A 26918-nucleotide genomic window follows, 5' to 3' on the forward strand; every position below is an offset into this window, starting at 1 on the left:
CGGCAGAAGTGTGAAACTGACCACTCATTTTCGGCTAGTGCCGAGGTCAAGAAAATGTGGATCTATACTTCCACTCTCCCATGCATCTTCATGGCGTAGTGCTTAATTAGTTAAGCACAGAGACAGCTTTATATTTTTATGGAAAAAATTATACAAAGGACAGTAAATTTGACAGAAAAGAATATGATGCTCTTATCTAGATGGATTGTTTTTGACAAACGTGGCACATAAAAATGAACATCGTCAAAAATATGCAACTTCTCTCTCTCATGAACTGACAACAGCACATCACAGCGGCTACTATCCAGTTTACCACCAAACAACAGAGAGGTAATCTGGATGCACATTTCTTTCAGCCACAACTCGATCAATTGTAACAGTCAGTGGTTGGATGGTTTGGCCTTCAGTTATGAAATGAACACTGACAGACAAGCTATAGATTCCAATAATAGCTATAATTTCCACATTGCCACCATACAATCCATTTGCCCCCATGTATTGATGCGAAGTCCCACATACACTCGGCAGTAAACAATTTTCTACGTAGCTACAGATAAACCATCCACAGGCCCACTCTTATACAACGTGTAACTGAAAGGTGCGGACAAAATTTGGGCATTAGTTCCACATATAAAAACAGGGAGGAGAATGCCCCTATCAACATGTGTCCGACAACATTTAATTTGTGTTACAGCCGAATGCATAATGTATAGACACCAGCAGCAGTTCAGCATCATATGTGGGCAAGGATTGTTGGCGATTATTTGTAGGCTTGAACCTTTTGCCACATCGACTTGTAGGCAACCACTACCGAGGTTCCCTCTTTATGATCACCCGAAGCTATTGGAGGATGTGCCACTAGCAGTCGGGGCACGAATGTGTTGCATGCAAGATGGTGCTCCGGCACATTTTAGCCGTGCTCTGTGCGATGTTCTCAATAAGACCTGTCACATATTATTTCTTACTGATAACCGTCACAACACAACATCAGTAACACTTGTAAGCAGCTCTAGAAGATACCTTTGCTACATGTTTCGGTCTTCCATAAGGCCATCATCAGGCAAATACATTAAACCTTTCGTTATTAAATTGCATGTTAAATATAAGTCACAGTGCTAAACTTCCAAGTATACGTATATATGTACAATGGTATAAAATTATATGAGTGAATACAAATATAAATTACAATAAAAGTTAAAATCTTAATTGATCAGTTACATAGACAAAAGTATAGTTAAAAATTGTATATGCGATGTTACTTGGAAGTTGGTAGTTGCAAACATAATACATGCAATGCTTATACGGACATATTGTGTACACAATGGCTGATGTGGTGTCCGGAGGCCCGTTGTTATTAAGCATGCTATTGCTTTATATTTGTTACTATTTGACGGGCCACTCCGTTGTGTAAACGTCCGATTTGATGGAGAAATAAATCTAGGAAAGATTTGAGGCTTTCACGGCGGTGACTATGAAGAAAGCAGTTTTCTGGGATTTGTCACCGTGTATATGTGGTGTTAACCGACGTTTCGGAGGAACGTAGGTTAACAACACATATACACGGTGCCAAATCCCTGAAAACTGCTTTCTAGATAGATTTATATTTGTATTCACTCATATCATTTTATACCATTGTACATATATACTTGGAAGTTCAGCACTGTGACTTATATTTAACATGCAATTCAATAACGAAAGATTTAATGTATTTGCCTGATGATGGCCTTATGGAAGGCCGAAACATGTAGCAAAGTTATCTTCTAGAGCTGTTTACAATTGTTACTGATGTTGTGTTGTGACGGTTTTCAGTAAGAAATAATATATGATACACAACAGGCTGCATTCATGGAAAAAAAACACCTGTTATGGTCGTTGGGTTGGTAGAGGAGGCTCAATTGCATGGCCCCCACACTCGCCAGGTCTGAAGCCTCTGGATATTTACCTGTGAACATACCTAAATATCCTCGTGTATGCAGTTCCTGTTGACAATGAAGAGGAACTTCACTATTACACTGTGGCTGTCTGTCAGTCTAACAGCAGCTACACTAGCATCTTTGAACGGATGCAGCCGTCCAGGATAAGACGTGTAGAGCTGTGAACTGAATCTCACAGAGGAAATTTTTGAGCATTTATTATAAATGTACTCTTTCAGCTATAAACAACAAACCAATGTTTCCGGACACGTGTCGATATGGGCATTTTTATTGTTTCACTATGTGGAATTCGTCCCCACAATTTGTCCGCCCCTCTAAACATTAAATTGCAAATTTCACTGAATACACGGTATCAACAAACAGCATTTGTCATCTGTAGAGAGTTCCGCATTTGTGCATTGCTCTGAATGGTCACGAAATGAGAAGACGTGGAAATGAACAAGTCCAATCTGTAGCTACCCTGTCCACAGATGACCTCTCCCACTGACCAGTTCTTACGTCCAATCACGATTTCGCAGAATGAATAACCTAATAGTAGTAGAAATATATCTGTGGCGAAGGTCGAGGTTGCAATGCCGCCTTCAGACCAATCCCATAACTGGTTTCACAAATTTATCTTGCAAATATCCCTTGGATATCTCAGCTAGATTTACGATGTCACATTACTGGTTTGAAAATATATGAATTGGACATATCACAAAATAAGAATAATAAGAAATATCTATTTTTCATATGTCTTTTAATATTGAATGCGAGTTTACGTATATTAATGCTATATTGGTTACTGTTCAACCAGCTCGATCAACAGGATATTGGAAAGAAGAAAATATCAGTGATATTCAATCCAATAAGTTATGTCATCGGAGAAGTTCATAGAGGTAGGCCTAGGCCCACTGGGGCTATAGTGCCAAGGAAAAAAAAAAGTTGTCATAGAGACGCCTTTTATGAATCTAGTATGAAGAAATAGAAAAAAAAAAAGTTATACAAGTCAGGAATCGGGATAGCTCAGTCAGTATAGTGACTGGTTACGGGCTGGAGGACGGAGGAGTCGGAGTTCGAGTCCCGGTGGGGCAAAAACTTTCACTCTTCTATATATCGTCCAGACCGGCTTTGGGGTCCACCCAACCTCCTATACAATGGTAACCGGGGGCCTTTTCCTTGGGAGTAACGTGGTTGGGGCGCACCTCCACTAGTGCCGAGGTCAATAAAATGAGGATCTATACATCTACTCCCCATTGGCCTTCGTGGCGTAGTGTTTAATTAGTTAAGCACAGGGATAACTTTACCTTACAAGTTTATATTCATAGGATTACTATGAGAACATTTCAGAGCATTTTTCCGTACATTAAATGAATCTGAAAGATTTGTTGAACTTATGAGTAGAATAAAATTCCCCCCGTTACAGAAACACGAATGAAGGGAAAAGACAGCCAGATTAGCAGAAGATAACTTATCTGCACTTTTACTTAACCCAACTGCCCTACGACACACAGCATACAAATATAAATTTAAACTTGTGAATGCTAATGACCTTTTTCGATTCAAAATATAACGTTGGAAGCTTATAATTCGACTGTGACAGGATCCGCCAATGATTCCCCCTCACAGCAGTCCAAAGAAAACGACACGGAGGGAAGGCACAAAATGTATTCGTAAATTTTCTCTACTCCAAGAAACTGTAAACTTGCAATCAGAAGAAAACACTGGAAGACTGCAGAGTAGACAAGGAAGGAGACAGGAAAATTGGAGCCCGATGGTGTTAGCTACGTAGCAGTATGCATAATACTCGTAAGATCCAGAGAATTGCCAGGTACCCTCCCGCTGGGAGCCACCAAACCAGAGAACACACCTTAGTCTCTATTCACTGTTCTTTCATCTTGTTACACGGTCTGTAGCTGTACTTGCTTTCTGTTTATTCCATGATACTCATTAAACATAATTACATACCGAGTGAATTTAGAGAAGTGTGTGAGGACCTTGGTGAGTGACAAACTCACACCTAAGCGCATGGATTCTAGACACAAGACATGGACGTTTGGGCTTCGCACGGCTGCAACAATGAAGATTGTCGTCTTCTCGGGTGTGATGTTTGGCAGTCTGGTAGATTACTGTCAGCATTTCGGAAGAACCTGCTACTTCCATTTTGAGTGCCGAAGGGGCTTCTCTTTCTTCTGATGCTTGCTTGACTTACTCTTCGATTCTGAAGGTGAGTCAGTAAATTTTCGGATAACCTTCTAGCTTTCTACACGGTGCTACATCCGGGAATTTAGAAATCTTTGAAATACATTCGAGTTGTACCTGTTCTTAATTAAGCACCATACCATGAAGACACGTGTAACATAGCATCGGCACTGGTTGGAGGTGAGTGACCAGATTCAGTCCCTGCTTGCTTTTCCCGGGTTTAATACATCTTAGTATCCACTGAAGCAGAGATGCTGGTCGGCCCAACAAAGTGGTGAAGGTAAAACTCCTGCTCCTGTCGGAAATCGAACCCCGGTATTCCAGTCATTATACTCACTAAAGAATCCCGACTCCGAAGAATCATCGTGAGACGGTGCAATTACTTTCAAAACAGTACATATACGTCATAAGTATGAATTTAACCGACATTTCAGAGGAAAAAGCAGACTCTGCTTGCTACCTGCTTCATGCTGGTTTCTTGCTTCACTTATTTGTAGAACTCGAAACCGACACATAAGTTGACTTTTAAAGGATTACATGGCGTTATATACCAGAAGATAAAGCTCTTCATGATCACCGGAGTGAGAATTCCGTAAATATATATTCTAAAATGCTAATGCATGTTTCAATAATAAACTGTAAGGAAAATCATCCTACACACCAAGGAATTAATACATTTTATAATGTCTGTATTCATCATTCATCTGACTGCAAATTCAGCCATTCTTTTAAAGTGTTTGATGGGCTCTGCTGCCCATAAAGTTAATATGTCCTTTGTTAAAAACATTTAAGAAGGTGACAGCCGTCCCATACAGGCTACAAGTTGTGATCTTTGTAAGCCTTGTTAAGAAATACTGAAGCAACTTTAGCAATACTTCCCGGTACTTTAAAGCTATTCCTTGTCGCCTTGGAATACACAGCCCACAGTTTCAAACCTTAGCAGCTTAAGTTTGTCTTCGAAAAACATTTTTTAACTGAATATAGTCCGTAACCACATGAAAATTGTTAACGTAAAAGGGAAATTATTTTCTCGAAAATAGACAAAATATTATTCACAGTATCTTGGGCCAAGAAGTCTTCATACACGACTAAAATAATTTAAATAAAGCATAAACTGAAGATAAGATAAATTATTTATATTCTTCCCTATTTATTCATCCATCAATGATCATTTTTATTGAGCAGTTTTGTGTGGTGGTGATTACGCTCGAAAGCACCCACTTAGAGTTTCTGCCAGATTACCAAGTGTCCTTAATTAAGTACTTTTTATGGATTTGCTTAGATCCGCACTGCAAATGTCGTCAAATTGTTTCTGAACTCATCTTGACCACTTACACAAAGTCTGAAAAATAAATGGGCTTATTCCTCGTAAAATAATGTGTCGCGGAACCTCAATGCGTGTTGCATTCCGCCCCACTGCCATGGCTGGAAACGTTGCTGGGAATTACTTTCCGAAATACCTTGCACTACTACACGAATATTATGCTGAAGTGCAGTTAGACGTTTAGAAAAAGCTCCTTTCGTCACTGGACTACTTCCAACGGACCCAACTGTGTCCGGTTTTTTTCCTCCTTAGGCCTACATCTGCAATTAGAAACGGACCTACTTTCGGGGAGGTTTTATACGTCAAAAATGCCCCACATAATCAAAACTGTCCAACAAAATATTTGTGTAACAAATCGACTATTGTCACAGACATAATCAAGTCTAAACTCTCTCCTCACATAATTAGAAGTTATTCAAAAATAAACATTTACTCGACTGTCACACACCGTCAAAATAAATGAAGAATGGCGAGCATTCCAGTAATGTTATTCGTTTTAACTGTGCAAAAGAGAATCATTCTTTCTAAATGCCATGTGGGAACGCATGTTGTCGCTTTTCAAATTCCGCTCATCCGACAAAATATTTGATCCTGTTTTATGAATGCATTGCTGCAAACCTTCCAGAATTTAATGTGGTGTATCTATATGAGTGTTCATAAGGAAAAATAATGGTAATGGATAATTTACATGATATACAGCAAGAAGATTCACTCATGGAGCTGAGCCCTTCTTGAGAAGCTGCCAATTGTGCAGCTGCTCAACAACTTCCCAGCATTTTATGGAAACCGAAGGTTCATTACAGTGTTCATAAGAGCCCTACACTGGTCTCTATCCTGAGCCAGATCAATCTAATCCATACCATCCCATCCTATCTCTCTGAGGTCCATTTTAAAATTATTCACCCATCTACGCTTTGGTCTTCCCAGTGGTCTCCTTCATTCCGACTTTCTCACCAATATCGTATACACATTTCTCCTCTCCCCCCATTTGTGCTACATGCCATGCCCATCTCATCCTCCTTGACTAGATCATTCTAATTACGAGTATAAATGGAGAAGCTTACAAGTTATGAAGCTCGCAGGAAGCAGATTAGCATTTTTTGTGTTTCATGTTGATATTCCCATTTACTTGGTGGTCTCGAAGATTGTACACATCTCTTGAAAACTGGCTTTCTCTTTCTGGTTTGCACTGAAGGATTCACTTAAATAATCAGTCATTAGGTTTTCCAAAATATCTGCCCAAGTTTGAAAACAGTTTCTTCTGTTTTATTTGACAAGCAACCAAAATATTGCGACAGTTAAGCAATTACGTGAATCACAAGTCAAACAATCCCAATGACTATTCGGTTCAAAACCTCGGATTTATTTAGTCACGTGATCCAACGTGATCAAATTACAAGCTATCTGAGAGACATAAATCGGGTTACTTTACTGTCAGACTGAGGTTCGAGCCGCGGCCTTTAATTGGACAGGAAAGAATACGTGATTTATTAGTGTAAAACCACACATATAGGTAGAACATAAATGGAGCTTATGTGAGGCTTCCAGAATTTCCACCATGTCGTGAGAATGATGCCAAATATTCCATGTTCTCTTTCTCATTTTTACGGTTTCGCGTCTAAACAGTTACTTGCACGACAGTACAAAATTCAATTAAAAGAACGATATCCAGCAGGGACATTCATTTTCAGTACGCTGAGGGATGCGTATTCGGTCACAAATATTACTAAATAAAACAAAAACCAATCCACAAATATAAAGATGGGAGAAAATATTCCATGCAAATCTACATTTTCAGATATATGCCTGCTACAAATCAATATGTGGGAAGAGGCGTCCTATTATTTCCGGAATATATTCGTGCTTATGTCTTCTTCTTAGAAACAAGAACGTCGGCTGTGGAAGTTCATTTCGCACGAGGGCAAAATCAAAATCGTGCATCTATTTATTCTTGGTACATTCAACGGCTCCATCAACTGCTTAGCTTCTGTAGCGTCGAACAAATAGTTGATGTCTCAATAATGAAGCTGAAATGAATGGTGCGGACGGGACTGTCTTCAGTATATTTCAAATTACTATCCCGTTATTACAAGAGAGGGAGTGGGTAAATACGCAAAAATATCGGATAATTTTTTCTGGGTTGCGACTTGAACCCAGCTCCTCCTGAATACGAACAATTTGTGACCACTGAAGCGTCTTATGTTATGTCTAATCAGTGCCCAGTCGAAAGGATTGATTGACGAGCTGTGAGGTTCTCACAGCAGTAAATATTAAGATTACCGCTTACTGGGATGCGAGACCGTGTAGTTCGGTAGATATATATACGAGTGTTTCAGAGGAATGTCCTGCTTCTTTTTCAGCTACTCCAGTGATTCCCGATCGATTGGACTCTCCTTTATAAAATTAAGCATAATGTATACGTACACTGGATTTGGGATTTTCAAAGACAACAACGAAGATATGAAGGTACAGAATTTCAAATAATTCAAAGTCAGGAAAACAGAAGTTTTATTCCGACTTTTTTTATTGCTAGTGGGGTGGGACTAAGTCCCTTGCACTGCGGCAAATTCTTGCCTATTGTACCAGCCTCAGATGATATGTGAGGGTGATTGTGGAGCAATTGGTGGAATGAAGATTGGCAGGGGAAACCGAAGTGTTAGGAGAAAACCTGCCCCAGCGCCACTTTGTCCCACCACAAATCCCACTTGACCAGACCCGGGATCTAACCCGGGCAGCCCCGGTGGGAAACCAGCAACTAACCGCTTGAGCTTTGGCGCAGCCCTTTATTCGGAATTACTTGGTTTGTGGACTCTTTCCATAGTCCCTTGTTTTAAGGAACACAAAAGAACATAATGTTTCGGAAACTGGATCCGTCTCCGTCCTCAGGTGAAGAAGAGGGAGGCATACTATATTACGTCCGTTAGAAGGAACCCAACTCAATCACTGGACAACTTATGTCAGTATGACTACAGCTATAAAATACATGGGATCATGATTTGTCAGCTGGAGTTAACAGGAAATTGTACAATAACATTTTTGATAATATATGAACGTAACTAAGCGTAAGAGAGAAAAAGAAGTGGCAATTAAATACAACAAATTGAGGCAAAAAGCAAAACCACGAACAGCAATGTTTAGGAGTAATTTTAAGATTTCCATATTGTCATGTGATCTTGTTGACAAAATAAAAAAAAATCTGTAATTCTGAGGGTTATACAGCATCATCAGAACCCTTCAGAATCTAGATGACTTTATTTGCTGTGGTAGAGTAAAGACGTCCGTATGCTTAAGCACAACGCTGCGGGAGTCTGTACAGAGAAGGAAATTGTGGTAAAGTATCGTAAATTTTATTCAGACTTCGACGATAAGGATTCCGTCGTTATACGCGTATTTCCGGAAACAGATACTTGGAACCCAATATATTGTGCCTGGAAAAATTATGGCACTTCAATGAGAATTCGGATGATCATCAAACGCCAGGCTTCCTTATTACAGAACTGTAGAAGATCTGACTACATGAACTTCTATTCAGAGCGTTCTGAAATAGTAAGGGTGCTTTCAAAATGGCTATCACTGGGTAGGTCTATATCTCTATATAACAGCCCTCATACCTCTGGTAGCAGAACCCGAAGATTCTTGATCTCTGAGAGGAAATCCCACCATTTCATACGAGAAGAAGAAGAGAAGACATTTTATGTGATATTAAAACATAAATGTACAGTGAAATATGATTGGGGAGGAGTTAGTGTAGATCAGTAAGTATCATTTTAGATCGTAAGTATACCGTCAATAATCTTATATGAAAGACACCAAAATATATTTAATTAAAAGTATTTGCTAAATGCTTTAAAAGTCATTAAACTTATGCATTCATTCCTTGTGAGTATAGTGAGTATACTATAAGCGACTTCCGGAACTCAGTTCCTGGAAGGGGCACAGATAATTGTTTTCGTCAACCAGTCCAGATAGACTCTTGGGCCCACAGGCCCCCTTATCAAGTGCATGCCGGGAACTCTTCCCCACGAAGAAACCCGCTGGGTTTTGGATCTGACCAGACATCCCATATAATACAAAAATTAAGAATGCGTGGAATTTTACTTCTAAACCCTCATATTCTTCATGGAAAAATGGTTATTTTATTTAATTTTTTCCTTATGTTATTGGAATTACTCAGAAATTTATCATTGGAACAGGACATAAGATAGGATATTTCTATAGGTGGTCTGTGTTGAGAACACTTCCTTCAGAATGTACTGCTCCCGGGTGTAGAAACAGACTGGGGTCAAGCACATTACCTCCATTCCCAATCCACGTAATCGTAAACAGTTCGCTCATAAACACTGTCTCAAGTCCAACCAGTATTATTAAGGGAAATTGGGATAATTACGGCCATCAGAATAACACACACGTCTCAAACAAGAGTGCTCAGCTGCCTTAGAGAGTAATCGAATGCGGCCATCTGTCTGCAAAGCACAAGAAGCGTTACTTCCTCGAGCCGTAATTGCAAACGGAGAACAATGAGACTTCCTTCGCTGTACACAAAGCCGTCAGCTAAATGATGATCACTTAAAAGTCCCAGAAGACAGGAAAATGACGACAATCGTGGAGCCACCGCCATCTTTCGTACTTTAGAAGCCGCGAACAATAGTCACCTCCTCGTATTCTTCGCCTTCATGTTTAATAATGTTGCCAAGAATACAGTGAGTATAATTTTTCACCTTGTCGTAGCTTTTGAAATAAAAGTGTCTTAAGAGTAGGACGCCGATGTGAGAGTCTTGGATGATATAGAAGTGTTGATGGGGTCCCAAGGGAAGGGAAATGTTCAGAGAGGAGAGGGATGAAACACGATGGACTTTCTTTCGTCTTCTTCAGAAAGTTGCAAAGGGCGGAGTGTCTCCCTCTCTCCTACTCTCTCGCACTAAACGACACTTTCAACAACTTTTCTTAGCGTTGCTTTTGACCGGTTGTTTGGAGTAAGGTAAAATGAAACAGCCACATCACAGAACAGGGAGGAAATTTTCTGTACAGGACTTCAGTTTCCTACTATGTCATACACCAAGCAAGACCCGAGCCCAAATCACGAAGGATTTGATGGGCATGGGATAGTTGAGAAATTCATACAAAATGTTAAGTCGGAAAACCTGATGAAGAGATCGCTTGGGTGACCTAGTAGTTGATGGAAGGACAATAATAGACGGATTATAGAACCTGAGTATGGAAGTGTGAAATGGATTCATCTGTCTCATTATTATGGACCGGTGATTGACTCTTTAAATAATGAAATTAATTTTCGAATTATTGAGATTTCATTGAACTACTGAGCAACTATTAGCTTTTCAAGAAGAACAATGTGCCAAGAAGTTAGCGAGTTAGCAAGATCCAAGAATTTAAGAAAGCTACAAGTCGGGTGGAAAATAATTCACATTTTGTGAAAAGAAAAATAAATATATTTGAGATATTGATCCACAATCAAATTCCATTCTAAAAGTATTATTTTATGAATAATATTCAAAGATGTGAAATTAAAGAATCTGCTGTTTTACAGATATTATATTAAAGGATGCTAGCACTAATGTAGGGCATATGAAGAATCAATACTTTAGCCCCTTCTTTCCATGTGCTTAAGAATTTTCGCTAATAATAAAACACTCCTAGCAAAGCGCATGTTTTCAGTTCCGCCCTAACACAGATAATCACTGTGTTGATCCTTAATAATTTGATAACTCTCTATGTTTTTCAGCTTCATCTCAACATTCTGTCCATTGTATATTTTCGTATATATAATTTAAGTTAGAGAACTATTCCATGGAATATTACCCTCACACATCCCATTCATATTCATCCTACTATTAGAACACTGAAGTTTGGATAACACCACCAATTGATATAGCGCTAACGAACAACATAACTGACAAGTATATCATTTGACACCTGACACAAGTTACAACATATCCTCCTTCACTCTTATCTATCGTCCATTCTAACGTTAAGAATTTCTGCTCCATATTCTAGAACATTTCGTCCAAGAGATAGGTTACTGCGAATGAAATTATGTCTGGTACTACAAGAACTTTGACACAGGTTCTGGGGTGGCGTCAAAATTTGGCACTACCCAATCATTCCTCCAAACACAAGCACTAACACCACACACCACACACACATTTCAATATGCATCTCACTCTGCCATGGGACGCTATCTAACTCACACTGGGTAAGCCAGGTACCATGCAAATCTATATGCTTTCTGTTGCAGTATGCAAGCAGTTCTCGAGAGGTGTATTTTCCATGCTCGGGGCCGTGAACCCCGACTCATTCGACACTCTGCACTCCTACAGCAACACCTTCAAGATGCCCTTCGTGACGCCCTGGTTCCCGGAGAAGGTAAGTCTGGCCATTTGAAATTCCATATTGTGGTTTTCTGGGCTATGACACCGTGTAATTTGGTAGGTGGAACATTTTCAGGGTTGAATTCTTGTATTGTGTTTCATACTGAGTATGCAGGCAGAAAGTCCTTTCGAAACGTTGGCACTCATTTATAATTTTACACGGTGATATAACGCAGAAGTTTCCGGGCAAATGATGGAACAGTGCTTAAAGTAATCCAAGTTCTTGGTCGTACCATAGCTCAGATAATTAGTCGCCGGCTTCCCACCGCGGCGGTCCGGGTTCGATCTCAGGTCAAATCATGTAAGATTTGTGGTAGACAAGTGGCACTGGGGCAGGTACTTTAGCTTCCCTTGCTAATTCTCACTCCACCGACTCTTCGACGTTTATCACCACAAATCAACAGGGGCTGATAGCTTACTCCAAATAGTGGACGACGTTAAAAATTGGACATAGTCTCATCCCATCATAAGAAATTAATACAAAAATAAACCCAAGTTCTCCCTTGCTCATGTTCAATATTGTCCCATTGTCCCACTAGCAACTATACGTGTATTAACTCAGTAAATTGGTGTCATGTCCTTATACTATATTAGCCTAAAATTCTGTGTTCTCATTATCTGTCTCAGAATAGTGTGGATTCGAATCTTAAATCTTTGTTCTTGTAATATAATTGCGCGAAATATAAACATTTCCTTTACATTCCGCGCTCGGGTCACGACAAAGTTTAAAATTCTTTGTGAACTATTGTTTAGGCATATATCTGAAAATTTAAGCTCTGCAGTTCTGTGCAGCCCTTGAATTTTCGCGTTTCTCTAGGTGCTTGTCCTACGGAATAACGGTTTAGGTGAGGATGGTAGGATAATATTAAACTTGATATTAAGGAAATGTGATTTATGGGCCTCGACTGAATTCAGCTGCCTCATGATAGGGATCAGTATTATGCTTTGTTGAACATGGTAATAACATTTTTAATTCTATGAAAAATGCGGAATTTCTTTAAACACTAGAACATGAGAGACTCTAGTCGTCAAGAACTGATTCTACCACGTGTATTTAGTTTATGTTAATTAGAGTAGGTACATTTTATAGATGTTGTGTATTTGTCAAATCATAAAGCCCCTTTGCAATGAATGAAACGAGACTCTATATACCGACCATATAATTGCTTCCATCGGTGCTGCTACATACCTTACACAAGATACAGTACATGGCGATACATTTGCATTCACAGTTCTGGTATGTGAAACACCTCGTTGCACTTTATCAGTTGGAGGGGAAGGGGAGTTAGTAGGGGGGCTTGTGTTCTGACGGAATTGCTACACTATTCTCAATTAGAAACGTAATTAGTTCCCATAATTCACTGAATTAAATTGCTTCCTTATCTTATTGCCACCTTTTCTCCCATACTTACCCTAATTATTAGCTGCTTGAGTAAGCACTCTTTAAAAAATTAATATTTTATCGGAACATTAGAAAAATATTTTGGAACATCTGCAGTTAAGGAGAATGAGATTGGCTGGACATGTGGCATTTAAAAATAGATAAGGATTATATTCGTAGCTTTATTCGAAAGCCCCCAAGGAAATAGGGAGGCCAAGGCGTAGATAGAAGAAAATATTTACGCTCTGGGCTGAATTAATTTTGTTTACTACAGGGCCTGATGGAAGATTCTTGTGAACATGGCAATGAACTTCTGCGTTCCAGAAAATATAGGAAATTTCTTAGTCATCTGAGTGATATTCACCCTATAACGGACGATTCTGTTGTATGAAGATAGTTATTTACGGGAACTTTGCAGAAGCGTCCGATTGCCAGATCGTGGGAGTCTACAAACTGCGAAATGCGTATGAGTTTAATGTCATGGGTTGCACATGTAGACTCACAGTTATTTAAATAAATAAAATGGATTTAAATGGGATTTATGGTTGATGAAACTGATGGTATATTTCGTTGTGGAGGGGAAATGCACTGCCGATTGTATTTAAGATATTTACTTCTTCAAAAGTCTTTTTTGTGTTATTTTTTCCACGGACTTACATAAATCCACTCCCCGCATTCATGGCTTTACATATACATGTTGCATTAAGTATTTAAATTAATTGACATGTTAATTGTTTCTCTATCACTATATTCGGTCTTTCAGGCTTATGTTAGTTCTTTCGAAAAGCCACTTCTTTCTGTTTTTTGCTTAAGATTGCAATTTCTTTTTGTTGCACATAATGAACATCTCACATTATAGACATTATATAAATATTTTGTCACTATCATTGCCACCTGAGAAACAGTCATTTCAGCTTCAGGGTGTCAGTATCTCCAAACATTTCCTATTATTATCGCCAATGCCTGAGAAATTACGTCGTTTTCTTAAGGCACCACTAGTTCTGCAGTTATATTTTCTGCAAAATATGAGTTGCAGATTGCCTTTTAAATACAGAGACTGAAACTGAAAGAAGCAGTCAGCAGCTGTGCCGTTCTATCCGCTCGGAGTGTAGAGGTCATTTGGAAAGTCGGCACTTGAAATGGTGAACGTAGCTTCCGGCCCTTTGTGTAGAAGGCTTGGTGAGCTACAGAACGAGCATGATTCGTTGCCGAAAAGATAATTTAATACTGTAATTAAAGCCCATAGATTGTCGTTATCCTGAGTTATTCATACTGTAATTTATTTTTATGTTAATTTAACGAGGCTGTCAGTATGTGTAAAGGGGGAGGAGCCATATTTGCTTGCGTCTTGTTATGAGAGGGGGTGGGTTTCCCTATGCACTTAGACCAGTTATTGGTCCATTGTGCGTCCCCCTTTTTAATTTCTACTGTCGCCATACCATACCGGTAACGGTGCGTGCCATCAGCCCCCGTAGAGCCAACGAGGTCGGTCCCCAGTACATTGATGTTTCCCCCATCCACCAGAGGCATTGGAGACTACTTGGGCGGGAAAGGGCCTATAATTTAGCTCAGAGGTCTCCTAGAGACATGAGGTTCTTTTACGTGCCGTAAATCTACGACACGGGACACACGGCTTAAAGTCCCTCCCGGAGAAATTGTTCCCTGAATTTTCCGCCCTTAAAAATTCCACGACCTCCGCCGGGTTTGAACCCGCGTACCGTGGCTGTCAGTAACTTAGTCCATATAACGTTAAGCAGTAGAGATGATGATTTGGTAAGGATATGGAAGGAAAGGACTGTTGACTATTTCAAAATGCTATCCCGGTATTCGCCTGGGGGAAGTGAGGAAAATAACAGAAGGAGTCAGCCAGCTCTCCCGAATAAAAGTTAGAAGCTTTATCGCTTGACCCAACTGACTCGATCTATTTATCCCAACTGATATAATGGCTGAACTGTCAGAATTTTCTAAGAACAGGATGACCCATGTAAGCTGACATAAAACCAGACTCTAATCAAAATAATTTAAACCAGTACCAGTATGTATAAAACCTCGCATTCTGAAGTTCATCGTCAGCAATTTGACAGGCACATGTTACTCTCTTTTAGGTGTTAACGCCATCATCGGGATTCTTAGACTACGCCATTAGCATGAGGCCGGACTACCATCAAGCTATCATTGACGTCGTGCGGTATTACGGTTGGAGGAAGATCATATATCTTTACGATTCTCATGATGGTAAGTACAGTTCTGTAGAGTATTGCTTCTCTGTTTCAAGTATAGTCCAAGAATGCTCATTGTGGCGGGAAAGGACTGTCAATTGGGGTGAAAGAAAAAGCTGTCTCTGCTAACATTTCTTGCACTAACCTTCTAAGTCAGATCCTATGAACCCGTGGATAACCTACACGATTTTTGTGCGCGTGCACTCAGAGGTCTAGCACAGACAAGTTTATGTCATAACAGACTAGGTTACCGATAAAGTGGTCTATAGAAAGGCACTAATACGGCATATATTACTAAAATTAAACGCGAAACTAAAATACTCAGTCACCGAACAAAGAATCATTGAAGTTTCTATTCCAGACACATACAGGTAAATTATTGGCTAGGTACTACTTTAAACACAGTCTGAAACAATCCAATATGAAGAACATGAAGACACGAATGTGCGAAGGACTGATATGGATCTGATTATTATTTTACTGCGCATTCGAGAGAAACAATGAATTAACCAGCAAAGCGTGAAACTTAAACTATGTGTGCTTTGATGTAGTTCGTATTGAATCTCTTGTATTACCCGGCGTGCTGCCGACAAGCGAATTTAATAAGCGCATGACGATGTGACATTCCAGTCTCTGAGTTGAGAAAGAGCATGTAAAATTGCTACAGATTGGATGATACGAGATTATAATGTACATTCTGATTTCTGTTCTCAAATGAAACCGTTACGCGATTATTTGAAAGCACAGTGAAACTCTAGAAAGAAATTAGACGAAATCTCATAATTAAGTATCAGAAGCAGTATTTATACTTTCACGCAATTTCTACGTTTGGTTCTCATCCTACATGTAAATTGAATGCAGTTCCATAAATCAATTTCAAATTCATTATTCCACTTCATAAAAATGGCTTCACTGTATTCAATGATGAATTACGAAAAGTGATTTATGAAAACCTTCCATAAGAAACAACAGGAAAAAGTCATAGATGTCTAGAGTGTCTGACCTTAAAGAAGAAAAGATGAGGGGTTCATATTTCAGCAGCCATAATATACGTCAACTTCCGATTTTAGCTTTCGTCACATCCGTTCTGAGTAAAGAAAGGAAATTCTGCTGTAGGGGACGGAGTAATATAGAAAACACTACGGCGAAACATACTGTGACATCTCGTAGTCTGATGGAAATGTGCGCAATCACTGGACCAGTGATTGAGGCTAGCTCTTTCTAAGGGACCCAACAGAATAGGTGTTTTCCCTCGCCTGAGGACGGAAACAGATCCAGTTTCCGAAACGTCGTGTTTTCTCTTAGTTATCTTAAAAACCAGGACTATGGATGAAGTCCGAAAACCCAATATCTCTGTGTGTTATACACCATCGTCAGAATCCTATAGTAACTAATCAAGATTCGAATAGTAGAATGAAATAAGGAATAAGTTTATTGTGAAAAAAAGATGCGATGTAGTACACAAGGAGATGTGATGTACGTAACTACAAATTTAGGCGAATAGCATGAATGGAAGAGGATATCCAGTTGGTTTACATGTCAATAAATTGTTGACATTGGAAAATCGAAAGCAAGTAGTGACTGAAGTTATGGTCTGAATTTATTTGATTCACAGTTAATAAATTTTCGGGTTCCAGAAGAGGCGCGAAATTTCTTTACTGGCTGAGTAACTGGTGTGTTTTCAAGGAATGTTCTGTGGAGATAATTAGAATTTTTCGCTGTTGTCTAGTGTTGTCTTCTGTATATCTGCTTTTATCTATGTTATCATGGTTACTAGTTTGACTTAAAGTCATCTATGGAAGTAAAAATCAGCGTACTCACAGCTAAGTGAAGTAAGTAGGTAAGTAAGTAAAATTATCCCTGTACCAGGACGTGAAGGCCCATAGGGTTGTGAGATGTTGAGGGTCCCACATTATCTACACAATCGACTCATAGATGGCGGTAAATTTGTCAGCCTTACGCGCCGGCCCGGAATATTTTTGGTACTCACTTCTGTTAGAGGCTGAGTCGACCACAAGGCCATAGTGCGGCTGGAAGGATTAGGTAAATTGAAAAATTCCACATCATCGGTATTCGATCCCGCGACCTTCCGGCTTGTAACATAGTGCCTCAATCAACTACGGTCAGTTGTCATATAAAATAATACTAACTGCTAAGATATTGTTTCGAAGTATGAAGGCAAAATCTAGTGACTGACTTTGGCTTTTACCAAAACAAGAGTTTGGAAATAATTTTTGAAATACTTTTAATATCAGATGTTACGTTAAATTTTTTGACATAATACTTGTGAGCCAAAGGCATTGTATTCTTCTTCTCTACTGTTATGGAGCAAAAGAACCCTTGTGTTCTCGTACCTGAGTTCAGAATGTTGAAAAAATATTTATTTTCTAAAGCGGACTCCACAATTTCGGAGATTTAAACCAATGATTATCATGGCTTTTCTAAAGTACGTTACATATAATTTGAATCCAGATATCTTCTATAGCTTCAGGAACATGGGAAAGACACAAATTGAGTTTGCTAGAAAACGAGGAACTTGTACTAGAAAGAAAAAAATAACAGTACGCAAATATTATTTGGTCTGTCAAATGAAGGATCATGTTCGTATTATAAATAGGATATCAGCCTCAGCGTCACCGCTGCTTCTCAGTACGCGCTGAGGTACAAAGTACTTCACTTTTCGAAGAAACGACAATTTGATGAAGTGCAGTTTTAAGTTCTGCGATTTTCATGGCGGGGATTTTTAGATCATGGGCAACTGGGTTTTGAAACCGCGCAGACTTGTGATCGGATACAGAAGGCCCAGAGAAACACGTTGGCTTTACCCTTATCCTACATATTTCAATTATAAAGATGGAGGCAGAGATTTCCATCGAAATGTAGGTGTTTCCTACAAGAATACACGGTGTCACAACCTGAGAGCATAGCTTGCTTGTGTAAATGACGTACAACTAAAAGAAACTTGGATTACCGTATTTACGCACGTATAGGCCGCGTGCGTGTATAGGCCGCAGCACAATTTTCAGATAGAAATTATAGAAAAAAAAACAATTTTCTTGGAATATTATTTCAGGAGTAGAACACCCTGTATTAATAATTATGAATATAATTTTTTTTTAACTGAAGTGTGATTTCGAATATTTCGAATATAAGCCGCACCCCAGTTTTCCTCTTGAATTTTTGGCAAAAAAATGTGCGGCCTATACATGCGTAAATACGGTATCAGAGATTTTGGGGAATGGGTGAAATAATTTGGGTTAAGCTTTTTAATTCTCTGCGCAGTAGGTTTATTCTATCTCTCTGAGATGTTACATCCAAACTAAGGCGAATTGCTACGTGGTGAGAAACTGAAAAGTCTTTCAAACAGAATTTGTTGCTGCACGACCTCATATTTCTGCCTATTTGTCAGGTTCGTCGATTATTTCGCAGGCTAGATTATGGTTGGAATTTGTGGGGAAACAAAAACCTGTTTAGACCATGTTGTAGACCGTGAACTAGCCAGGCTTGCATATCAGATTGTTCTGGGCTTGACACTGTCGTTGCTTCTACCAAATTTACGATATTCTGGTTTTCCACAATTAAAATCACCAGCAAGGACTGGATTCAGTACTTTGTATTTTGTCTTGCACTTCTATGAAATCTTTCTGGGGGATTGTCGTCGTAACATTTCTTCGTGCTTTTCGTTCAACTGTATCCTCTTCTCAGACTTACATGAATAAGGGCAATTTAACAAAAATGAAACTTACTTCCACGTAGAGAGAGAAATATATTTCATCTTTTCTACGCTGATATATGCGATTATTTGTCAATGTGAGCAATGGATCTCAGGGGAGATTCCATTGCTATATCCAACAAAATGAATTTCTCTTCGTGACATTAAACAATTTCAAGTCAGAATCGTCGTCCTATCCATAGAAGCAATGCGCAGGCGTAAACAAAGATGTACACGACGATAAATTGAAACACGGTTTCGGGATTTCACCATCAGGGCTCAGTAGAGAGGCTGTAACTTACCAACTCTGTCACCAGGTGGCTGTATGGGGTATTGTTAAATATATACATACAAACCCAGTATCCAGCAGCATCGGAGGCACTACTTCAACTTCCGCATTGCTGTTTCCGGTCACGTGTTCCCGTCGCAAATTGAAATTCTTGTTTGGGAGGGAGTTCCTCTCACTCTCATGTCCGATATATATCTTTTACACGGCTAGAAAGGGTGACTTACGCACTGTAAGGGGAGGGCAGAGGAAACACTGGATGCTAAATCAGACATGGCTGCCTGAACAGCGTAAGAGTCAACGAGGCTGCGAGGAATTTAATTCGTTCCTCCTGCTCTCGCTCACCCGTTCTGTTCTCAAAGCTCGTATTCTTGCTCTTCTTCATGTCTTACGTTTCCTTTATCTCGCCCCTTCACCTCTTCTAACCCTTCTTTCACCGATGTGCAATTTGTTCAAATCAGACCTGTCTTGTTTCTCTACACGGCAACAAATTCGCTTTTGTTCGATCATACAACTGATCCTACTAACAGGCAAACGACTGCTTCACATTACAGTGTATCCCCAAATAGGACGCTAGGACGCATAGCTACACATTTTCAGCAAGTAATATAATCCTAAATTATCAGCGATTTATTATTCGCAGTAGAAGGATGAATCGACAGGGCGACCGCCGCTTATCGGCGAAGTTAGTGCCAACTTTAGCGGATAGAGGGTGCCGCGTGGTCAGCGCAACGAATCCACACGGCCGTTAATTTCGATTTTCTAGAATGGAGCCGCGTTTTCCTTGAAATAGCTCTTCAGTGTATCAGCAACTTCACACTACAATTATGTAAAATCTATCACAAGAGCCTAATATAGATCTTTACTTTTTAGTATTAATTCAGAATTCATAACAACTGTACTATCGCTGATATTCTTCTATACCACGGGTATTTATCCGGGTACATGGACGGAGCAGAGCCAAACGAATATATTCTTCGTCCTGTAACATATTTTATCTTGTAAGATTTGAGGCTTTCACGGCGGTGACTATGAAGAAAGCAGTTGCTTTTACCGGTTCTCACGGTCTCTTCGCTTGAAGATTTCTTATATTTTTTCTTCTACCCTGAAGATGGAGGCGATACGTTCCTCCGAAACGTCGGTTAACACCACATATACACGGTGCCAAATCCCAGAAGACTGCTTTCTTCATATTTTATCTTATTATGCACTCACCAGCAAATGTATTAGTTTGGTGAATAATCAACAAACCAACCAACCAACCAACCAACCAACCAACCAACCAACCAATTATCCAACCAAACAACCAACGAAACAATCAACCAACCAACCATCCAACTTGAATCGAGCGGATCCGTTTCGAGCTGCCTTCCAGCCTACCGACAGAACTGGTCCAACCCACCTACCGGACCAGGCATATTCACCGGCATAACCACTCCAATCCACTAGCCGAAACCTCTAAACCAAAACGATCATGAACCAACTCAAAACAACCGACAGAACCGGATCAATAAAACTGAATGAATTGACCCAACCGATTCGACTTAGTCGCCCCACTCGACCCAACCGAACTGACTCAACCCAGCCGATTGAAATGGCTCACACATACCGATAGTACGAGATCAACCCACCGACCGAAACGTCCCTAACAAACCAAGCGAAACGGCTGACACAAATAACCGAAAGAGCTCAAACGAACCGGCCCAACAGGCCCTCTGTCTGACCAGACAGACAGACCGATCCAACCTAATATTGCAGTTCCCAAATTTGCTGTGAAGTTCATAGCGTATAGTTTACCTCCACATAGCACACTGCTTGTTGAATGGTGTTATTCAATCTCGCTCAGCATCCTCGTGTATACTCAATAGTTTTTCAAGAAATTTCGAAGTTTTTTTTTATTGCTAGAGGGGCGGAACTAAGTCCCTTGTACTGCGGCCACTTCTGGCCTACTGTACCAGCCCCAGATGATAGATGAGGGTACTTGTGGAGCAATTGGTGGAATGAAGATTGGCAGGGGAAACCGAAGTACGCCACTTTGTCCACCACAAATCCCACTTGACCAGACCCGGGATCGAACCAGAACCGCTTGAGCTATCGCGTGGCCTAATTTCCAAGTTAATGAGGTAGGTATTTCTGATGAAGTTTCTTTTTAGGTACAGCTTGCTCATGCACAGAATCTGATAGAGTTTATGCTACAAGTTCAGTAATGATAATGACAGTCGTAAAGATTTATCCCCGGAACTTCAGCTGACTTTATGTTAGTATGAAATGGAATTCTCAGCACTAACTTATATTGTACCAAAGCGCAAAATGTGCCACATATGCCACAAAGGCCGACCAAATACTGCAGAGGAACGTATGAGGACTGTTTTCTCGTGTGACAGGTTCTCCATCACTTCCCCTCGGCATGCGTCGCCATGGTTACCGCGCTGTCTCCAGCACTGGCTCTGTTATAATTTCCTGCCTGGCTCTTAGCAAGAGAAGGAAAATCGTATAGTCGATTCAACAAAGTGTGTTGGGGTATTGGGCTGGATTCTGGAACAGCCTCCAGTGTGCTTACTGCTCATATTCTATCAGCATTTTTTCAATATCCCAGTGCCATTGCTAAAACAAAGATTTTCTTGCGTTGTTCTAAATAACGTAACCGATAATTTTGGAATTAACGATAAAATGGTCGTATATTGTATTTATTTCAATTTTATAGTTCATTTTCAATACTTCCGGCAGCCATCTCCAGGCTTGTTTGCAGAAGTGACGATCTCCTCTGAATTCTTCTCAGAGTATGTGGAGACACCTTCAGTTGGTTCTGCTAATTAGTAGAGGAGAACAGATTTCTCAGCCTTCCCGTTCACCTAGTATGAGAGCATACGTGGCTGTTATTTACTGAGGTATACTTCAGCTCTTCATAACAAGTTCTGAACTGAGCCACTCAAAAAACAGTTAGCACTTACTAAGACTGGAATACATTTGCTGGTCTCTACGGTCATGAGAGTGCCTATTTTGGTGAAGAAAAAATTCTACGATAGGACAGGACAGAAACCTCGCGTGGAGCAAAAGAACAAAAATTTCATATTTCCTATTAAATATTAGCTGCACTGCACATTCTACTGACATACCGTAAAATGCATATGGAAAACGCTTATTCATAAATTGACTATAAACACTGAATTGTGTTGTGATGTTCTTCCCGACGCTCTTCTTGGTCCTGTTCTATGTCCCTGCGTTTTCCATCTACTTATGTCATCGAAACAACTTAAGAAGAGATAAGAAATATTTAGGAAAAAGAATAACGTTGTTAATAAAGTGGCAACAAAAATATTTCTCGAAATCCGGTTACAAATTTTCCATAGCACTGGAATTATTTTTTCGAACGAATAAGGAAAAATAGTCTCAGAATAAAACCGATACATTTTAATACTTCAATTTTAGGAAGTACAAAAATATATTCCGAATAATTTTGAATACAGATCGTAAATTACTAGTTTCTAAATTGAAATGTGAACCCCGATGAAGAACCCTGTGGGAATTGGATTATTACCGTGTGAAGATAAAATATTATTATTGATTCAATTATGATAAAAATGAAATGAGTGGAAATATGCAAATGGAAATTCAAATGTCTAAAGCGGATACTCGCCGGTCACGGTAGCCGAGCGGTCTAAGGCATGCACTGTCTTCCCTCGCTCGGAAGCGGGGATCGTGGGTTCGAATCCTACTGAGGGTATGGATGTTTGTGTGCGTTTTTCTGTGTTTGTCTACAGGTAGAGGCCTTGCGACGAGCTTATCACCCGCCCAAGGAGTCCCAAGGGGGGGGGGAAATATAGAAAAACTTAAGTGAACCTAGAAGTTCATGGAGGTAGGCCTAGGCCTACTGGGGCTGTAGTGCCAAGGGGGGGGGGAAAGCGGATCCTCGCTCTCATACTGTATACAACGATTTGTTCGTCAGAGAAAACGGAAAGATATCCGCATGTTATACTTCCTTTTATTTCCTTAAATTTATTTTCTCCATCAGCTCCAATCACTTACCAAGTCATATCCCTAAACGTATCCTAATTTCATTAGACATGTGATTCATGTGATCTAGAGTTGGATATTTCTTTATAATGGCGACGGAAATTGTATACTGCTTGTAACTAAAATGAGATTTCTAGTTGAATTAATTCTTACAATATTTCATTCAGTATAGATTTTTGGAATGATGAAATTTAATTTACGGCTCACTGATTGAAGTAACGAGTTTTTGTTTCCATCTATAATTTTCTCTCTCTGGTGAACAGAAGTCCATCAAAATTCATAAATTAAGACCACAGCACTACTCCAAAAATATGTTTTGCGGTCCGCAAACAGCGTGGCATATTGAAATTGATGACAGAAGTACACAGTATGGTTGGGAATGTGGTATAGAGGTTCCAGATAAAACATTTTTCCATGGGTCCGTAACAATGTTATCTACTAGATACAGCTGTCTGTCTGATGCACATTAATATATGTTGAGATAAATAAGGATTGTCACCATTTGTTACGCATTCTTTTTACGAACGCGTGCGGAGCGATCTTTTGCCTAAGATTTATAGCCCAAACTAGAGAAAGAATTTCGATCAAATGTAGTGCCGAGGCCCTATACTACGTGGGGAATACTTAATTCCACTTCTTACCTCTTCAATATAAGCCTTAAATTATACTATAACATAAGAATTCTGCTTTACTAATTCTTGAATTTTTATAAAATAAGTTAATAATAGATCCTACAGAAACTATTAAATGGCATTTAACATACACTCATTAAAAGCTTACAGTGGTCTATTGAAGTAGACTTTGTTGTGGTAAATCTTCTGAGAGATACAAATAAAACACGGCCATAAAAAACAAAACGAACTCCGTGAGCGACCGCCGCTTGTCGGCGAAGTTAGTGCCAACTTTAGTGGATAGAGGGTGTCGCGTATTCAGCGCAACGGATCCCCACGGTCGTTAATTTCGGTTTTCTAGACCGGAGCGCTATTTACTTGAAATAGCTCCTCAGTTGCCATCACGAGGCTGAGTGGACCCCGTTCCAGACCCACTACTTCTCAGAAATATCTGGTAGCGCCGGGAATCGAACCCGGACCTCTGGATCTATAGCGAGGAATTCTGAGCACTGGACCACAAAGGCTGTCAAACACGTTCATAACAACGTGAAATATTTGTCCTGTAATAGGCTATGTAATTTTCAATATTGGGCTTTTACTTGAAATATACTAACGCCAACGCTAGTAACGTGTGTCAAATAGCAGCGCGACCGGATGTACGCGCACTCGTTTGGAGTTCATGCTTACACGCTTGGCGGACGGTGTCTGCAAATGCGTCACAGAAGTAGCAGAGAACTGCAGCGCAGCGCCTGCCATTCCTCCCGTTCTGGGGTTGGTCGCCTACGGATGGCTAGGAGCTCCTCACAGTAAGGAGGCAGAATGTTACGAAATAATACACAGCAAAACTGATGGATTTTGGAGCTACTTAGCAACTACAAAGGGAAATAGAATTTGGGATCTGGAACGTCGAGAGTCTGTAACGTAGTGTTTCACATATGGTGATCTACAAAACCCCGGCGTTCTGTGGAATGAAAATTTGGGTTCCGCAAGAAACTACCATTTAGATATAAATAATTCAAATATTATTATTAATTTCACTTAAAATAATCTCCATTTTGGAGCCTCTTCCTATTAGGAATGCCATTTTTCATTGAAGAAATTATGAAGTAAAGAGTGTTTTTGCCTTAGAGGAAAAAGCTTTATGAAAACGTATGGGTACACACTTAGCCGACATATATTTGTGCAGAACTGGTATCTCGAATTTTGCGGCAACAAAAACAAAACACAGAAGAGGGCAAAATTCAACGACATATACGAGAATTCAACTTTTCAATCTCGAGCGAAATATAAATAGACTTTATGGAAGAAAAGAAAACGCCACTTTTCACATTAAAAATTGCAATTATGGCACAAAATTTTTAACCTTATATTTTTGTAAGCAAGAAATGCATTTTGTTTAAATGTGTGGGGGTATGTGACTTGTTGATCTCATATCCTTGTTTCATGTTTATGGTTATCTTTAAATATATGTGGTCTAGGTTTGCAGCTTCGTGTGTAAGAATTTTATTAGAGCTTCCCTAAATACAGTGTCTTTCGAGTGCCTAAGGGTTCCTTGGTAAAATTAAAGAAGAAACTCCTGTAGGCACCTGCACAAGATTAGAGAAACAGGTTGGAATTTCGAGTACTAGGAATGGGCGAGAAAACTAAAAAAAAATAAAAAATAAAATAAAACAAGCATGAATGAAGAGCTCTTCGCAGAGACGTGGAACTCGAAAGTTCTCAATTTAGATACTGGAAACTGTGAGTTTCTATCTCTGATTTCCGTCATGAGGGATTGTGTGTGACTGAAAAATCGCGAGAGCCTCGAAGAAGCAGTATTGCCGTTATTCCAATAGGACATGAGCAGTAAGCTGGTAGTTGAAGAAAACCTTGTAAAATTCGATGAATTTTTACAGTTGTAAAAAGTGTTACAATTGTCTGCATCAATTTTTGCTGTGAATGACCGCAGAATTCACCATTTTGGAAAAACTGGCCCCGGTATGTACTAGTATATACTGCAGAATCAGGACTGCTCCTCCCTCACTTCTTATGCTGCAGTAAATCCCCTTGTGTTTCAAGCAGTAATGAGAGCAGATATATTTTGTAAGATTGTCATTTTCCTAGATATGACTCAGTACAATCTGGTAGACTAGAATCAACGTTTAAGAGAAATTTGCTGCATTCATCTTCAGGGTTTTATTGGCATTCCGGCACTCCGATCCCTTTTAAGCCCACTGAAGCGCCAATATTTTCAATCGAATCATGGCCTCTTGTATTAATGGAAGAACGAAGGCAGAAGGTCTCAGAAGAGGATGCTGACAAGGAAAGTTACACCTAAGAAGCACCAAGCTAATTGAGGCTGGAGAAGAGTGCGCAATGAGAGGCTTCATAAATTTTCTGTGCACTAGACATTATTAGGATGACGAAATAAGAAAGGACGAGATATGTGGGCAGGTAGCACGAATGGGAAAGTGAGAGATTCATAAAAACTTTTCTTCGGTAAACGTGAAGGGAAGAAACCACATGGGATATTTAGGCTTTGATTAGAGTATAGTGTTAAAATTGACCTTAAAGAGATAGAACGGAGATGTTGGTCTAGTTTCATTTGGCTCAAAATAGAAATGAATGGCGTACTCTTGTGAACACAATAAATCGATTTCCATAAAAATCGGCACATTTCTTGACTTAATTGAACGGCTATTAATTTCTCAGCAGAAGCTCTGCTCCAGTTAAATAGAGTTAGTTACAGTTAACCAGGCACACATGACTTCAGATAGTTTTATGGTGATCAAATCACCGAAAAGTAAATGTGACGTGTTCCACTCATGGGGAAAATAGAAACTTGTACCAGATTTTGATCCGAAACCCTGAAAGGAAATAACACAATAACT

At 39.6% G+C, this 26918-nt stretch overlaps 1 protein-coding gene across 1 annotated transcript in view; it reads left to right on the forward strand.

Moving 5' to 3' along the window:
• Positions 1-26918, forward strand: part of LOC111866332 (glutamate receptor 1-like) — a gene marked incomplete at its 3' end in the record, with an annotated part of 272087 nt that overhangs the window by 219785 nt on the left and 25384 nt on the right. The window contains exons 3-4 of the mRNA XM_033752203.1: positions 11693-11820; positions 15312-15441. Coding sequence (XP_033608094.1) covers positions 11693-11820; positions 15312-15441 — 258 coding nt within the window. The remainder of the gene's footprint in view (positions 1-11692; positions 11821-15311; positions 15442-26918) is intronic.

This window comes from Cryptotermes secundus, unplaced genomic scaffold, assembly GCF_002891405.2.
Source record: "Cryptotermes secundus unplaced genomic scaffold, Csec_1.0 scaffold40, whole genome shotgun sequence".
NCBI classification, from domain to species: domain Eukaryota; kingdom Metazoa; phylum Arthropoda; class Insecta; order Blattodea; family Kalotermitidae; genus Cryptotermes; species Cryptotermes secundus.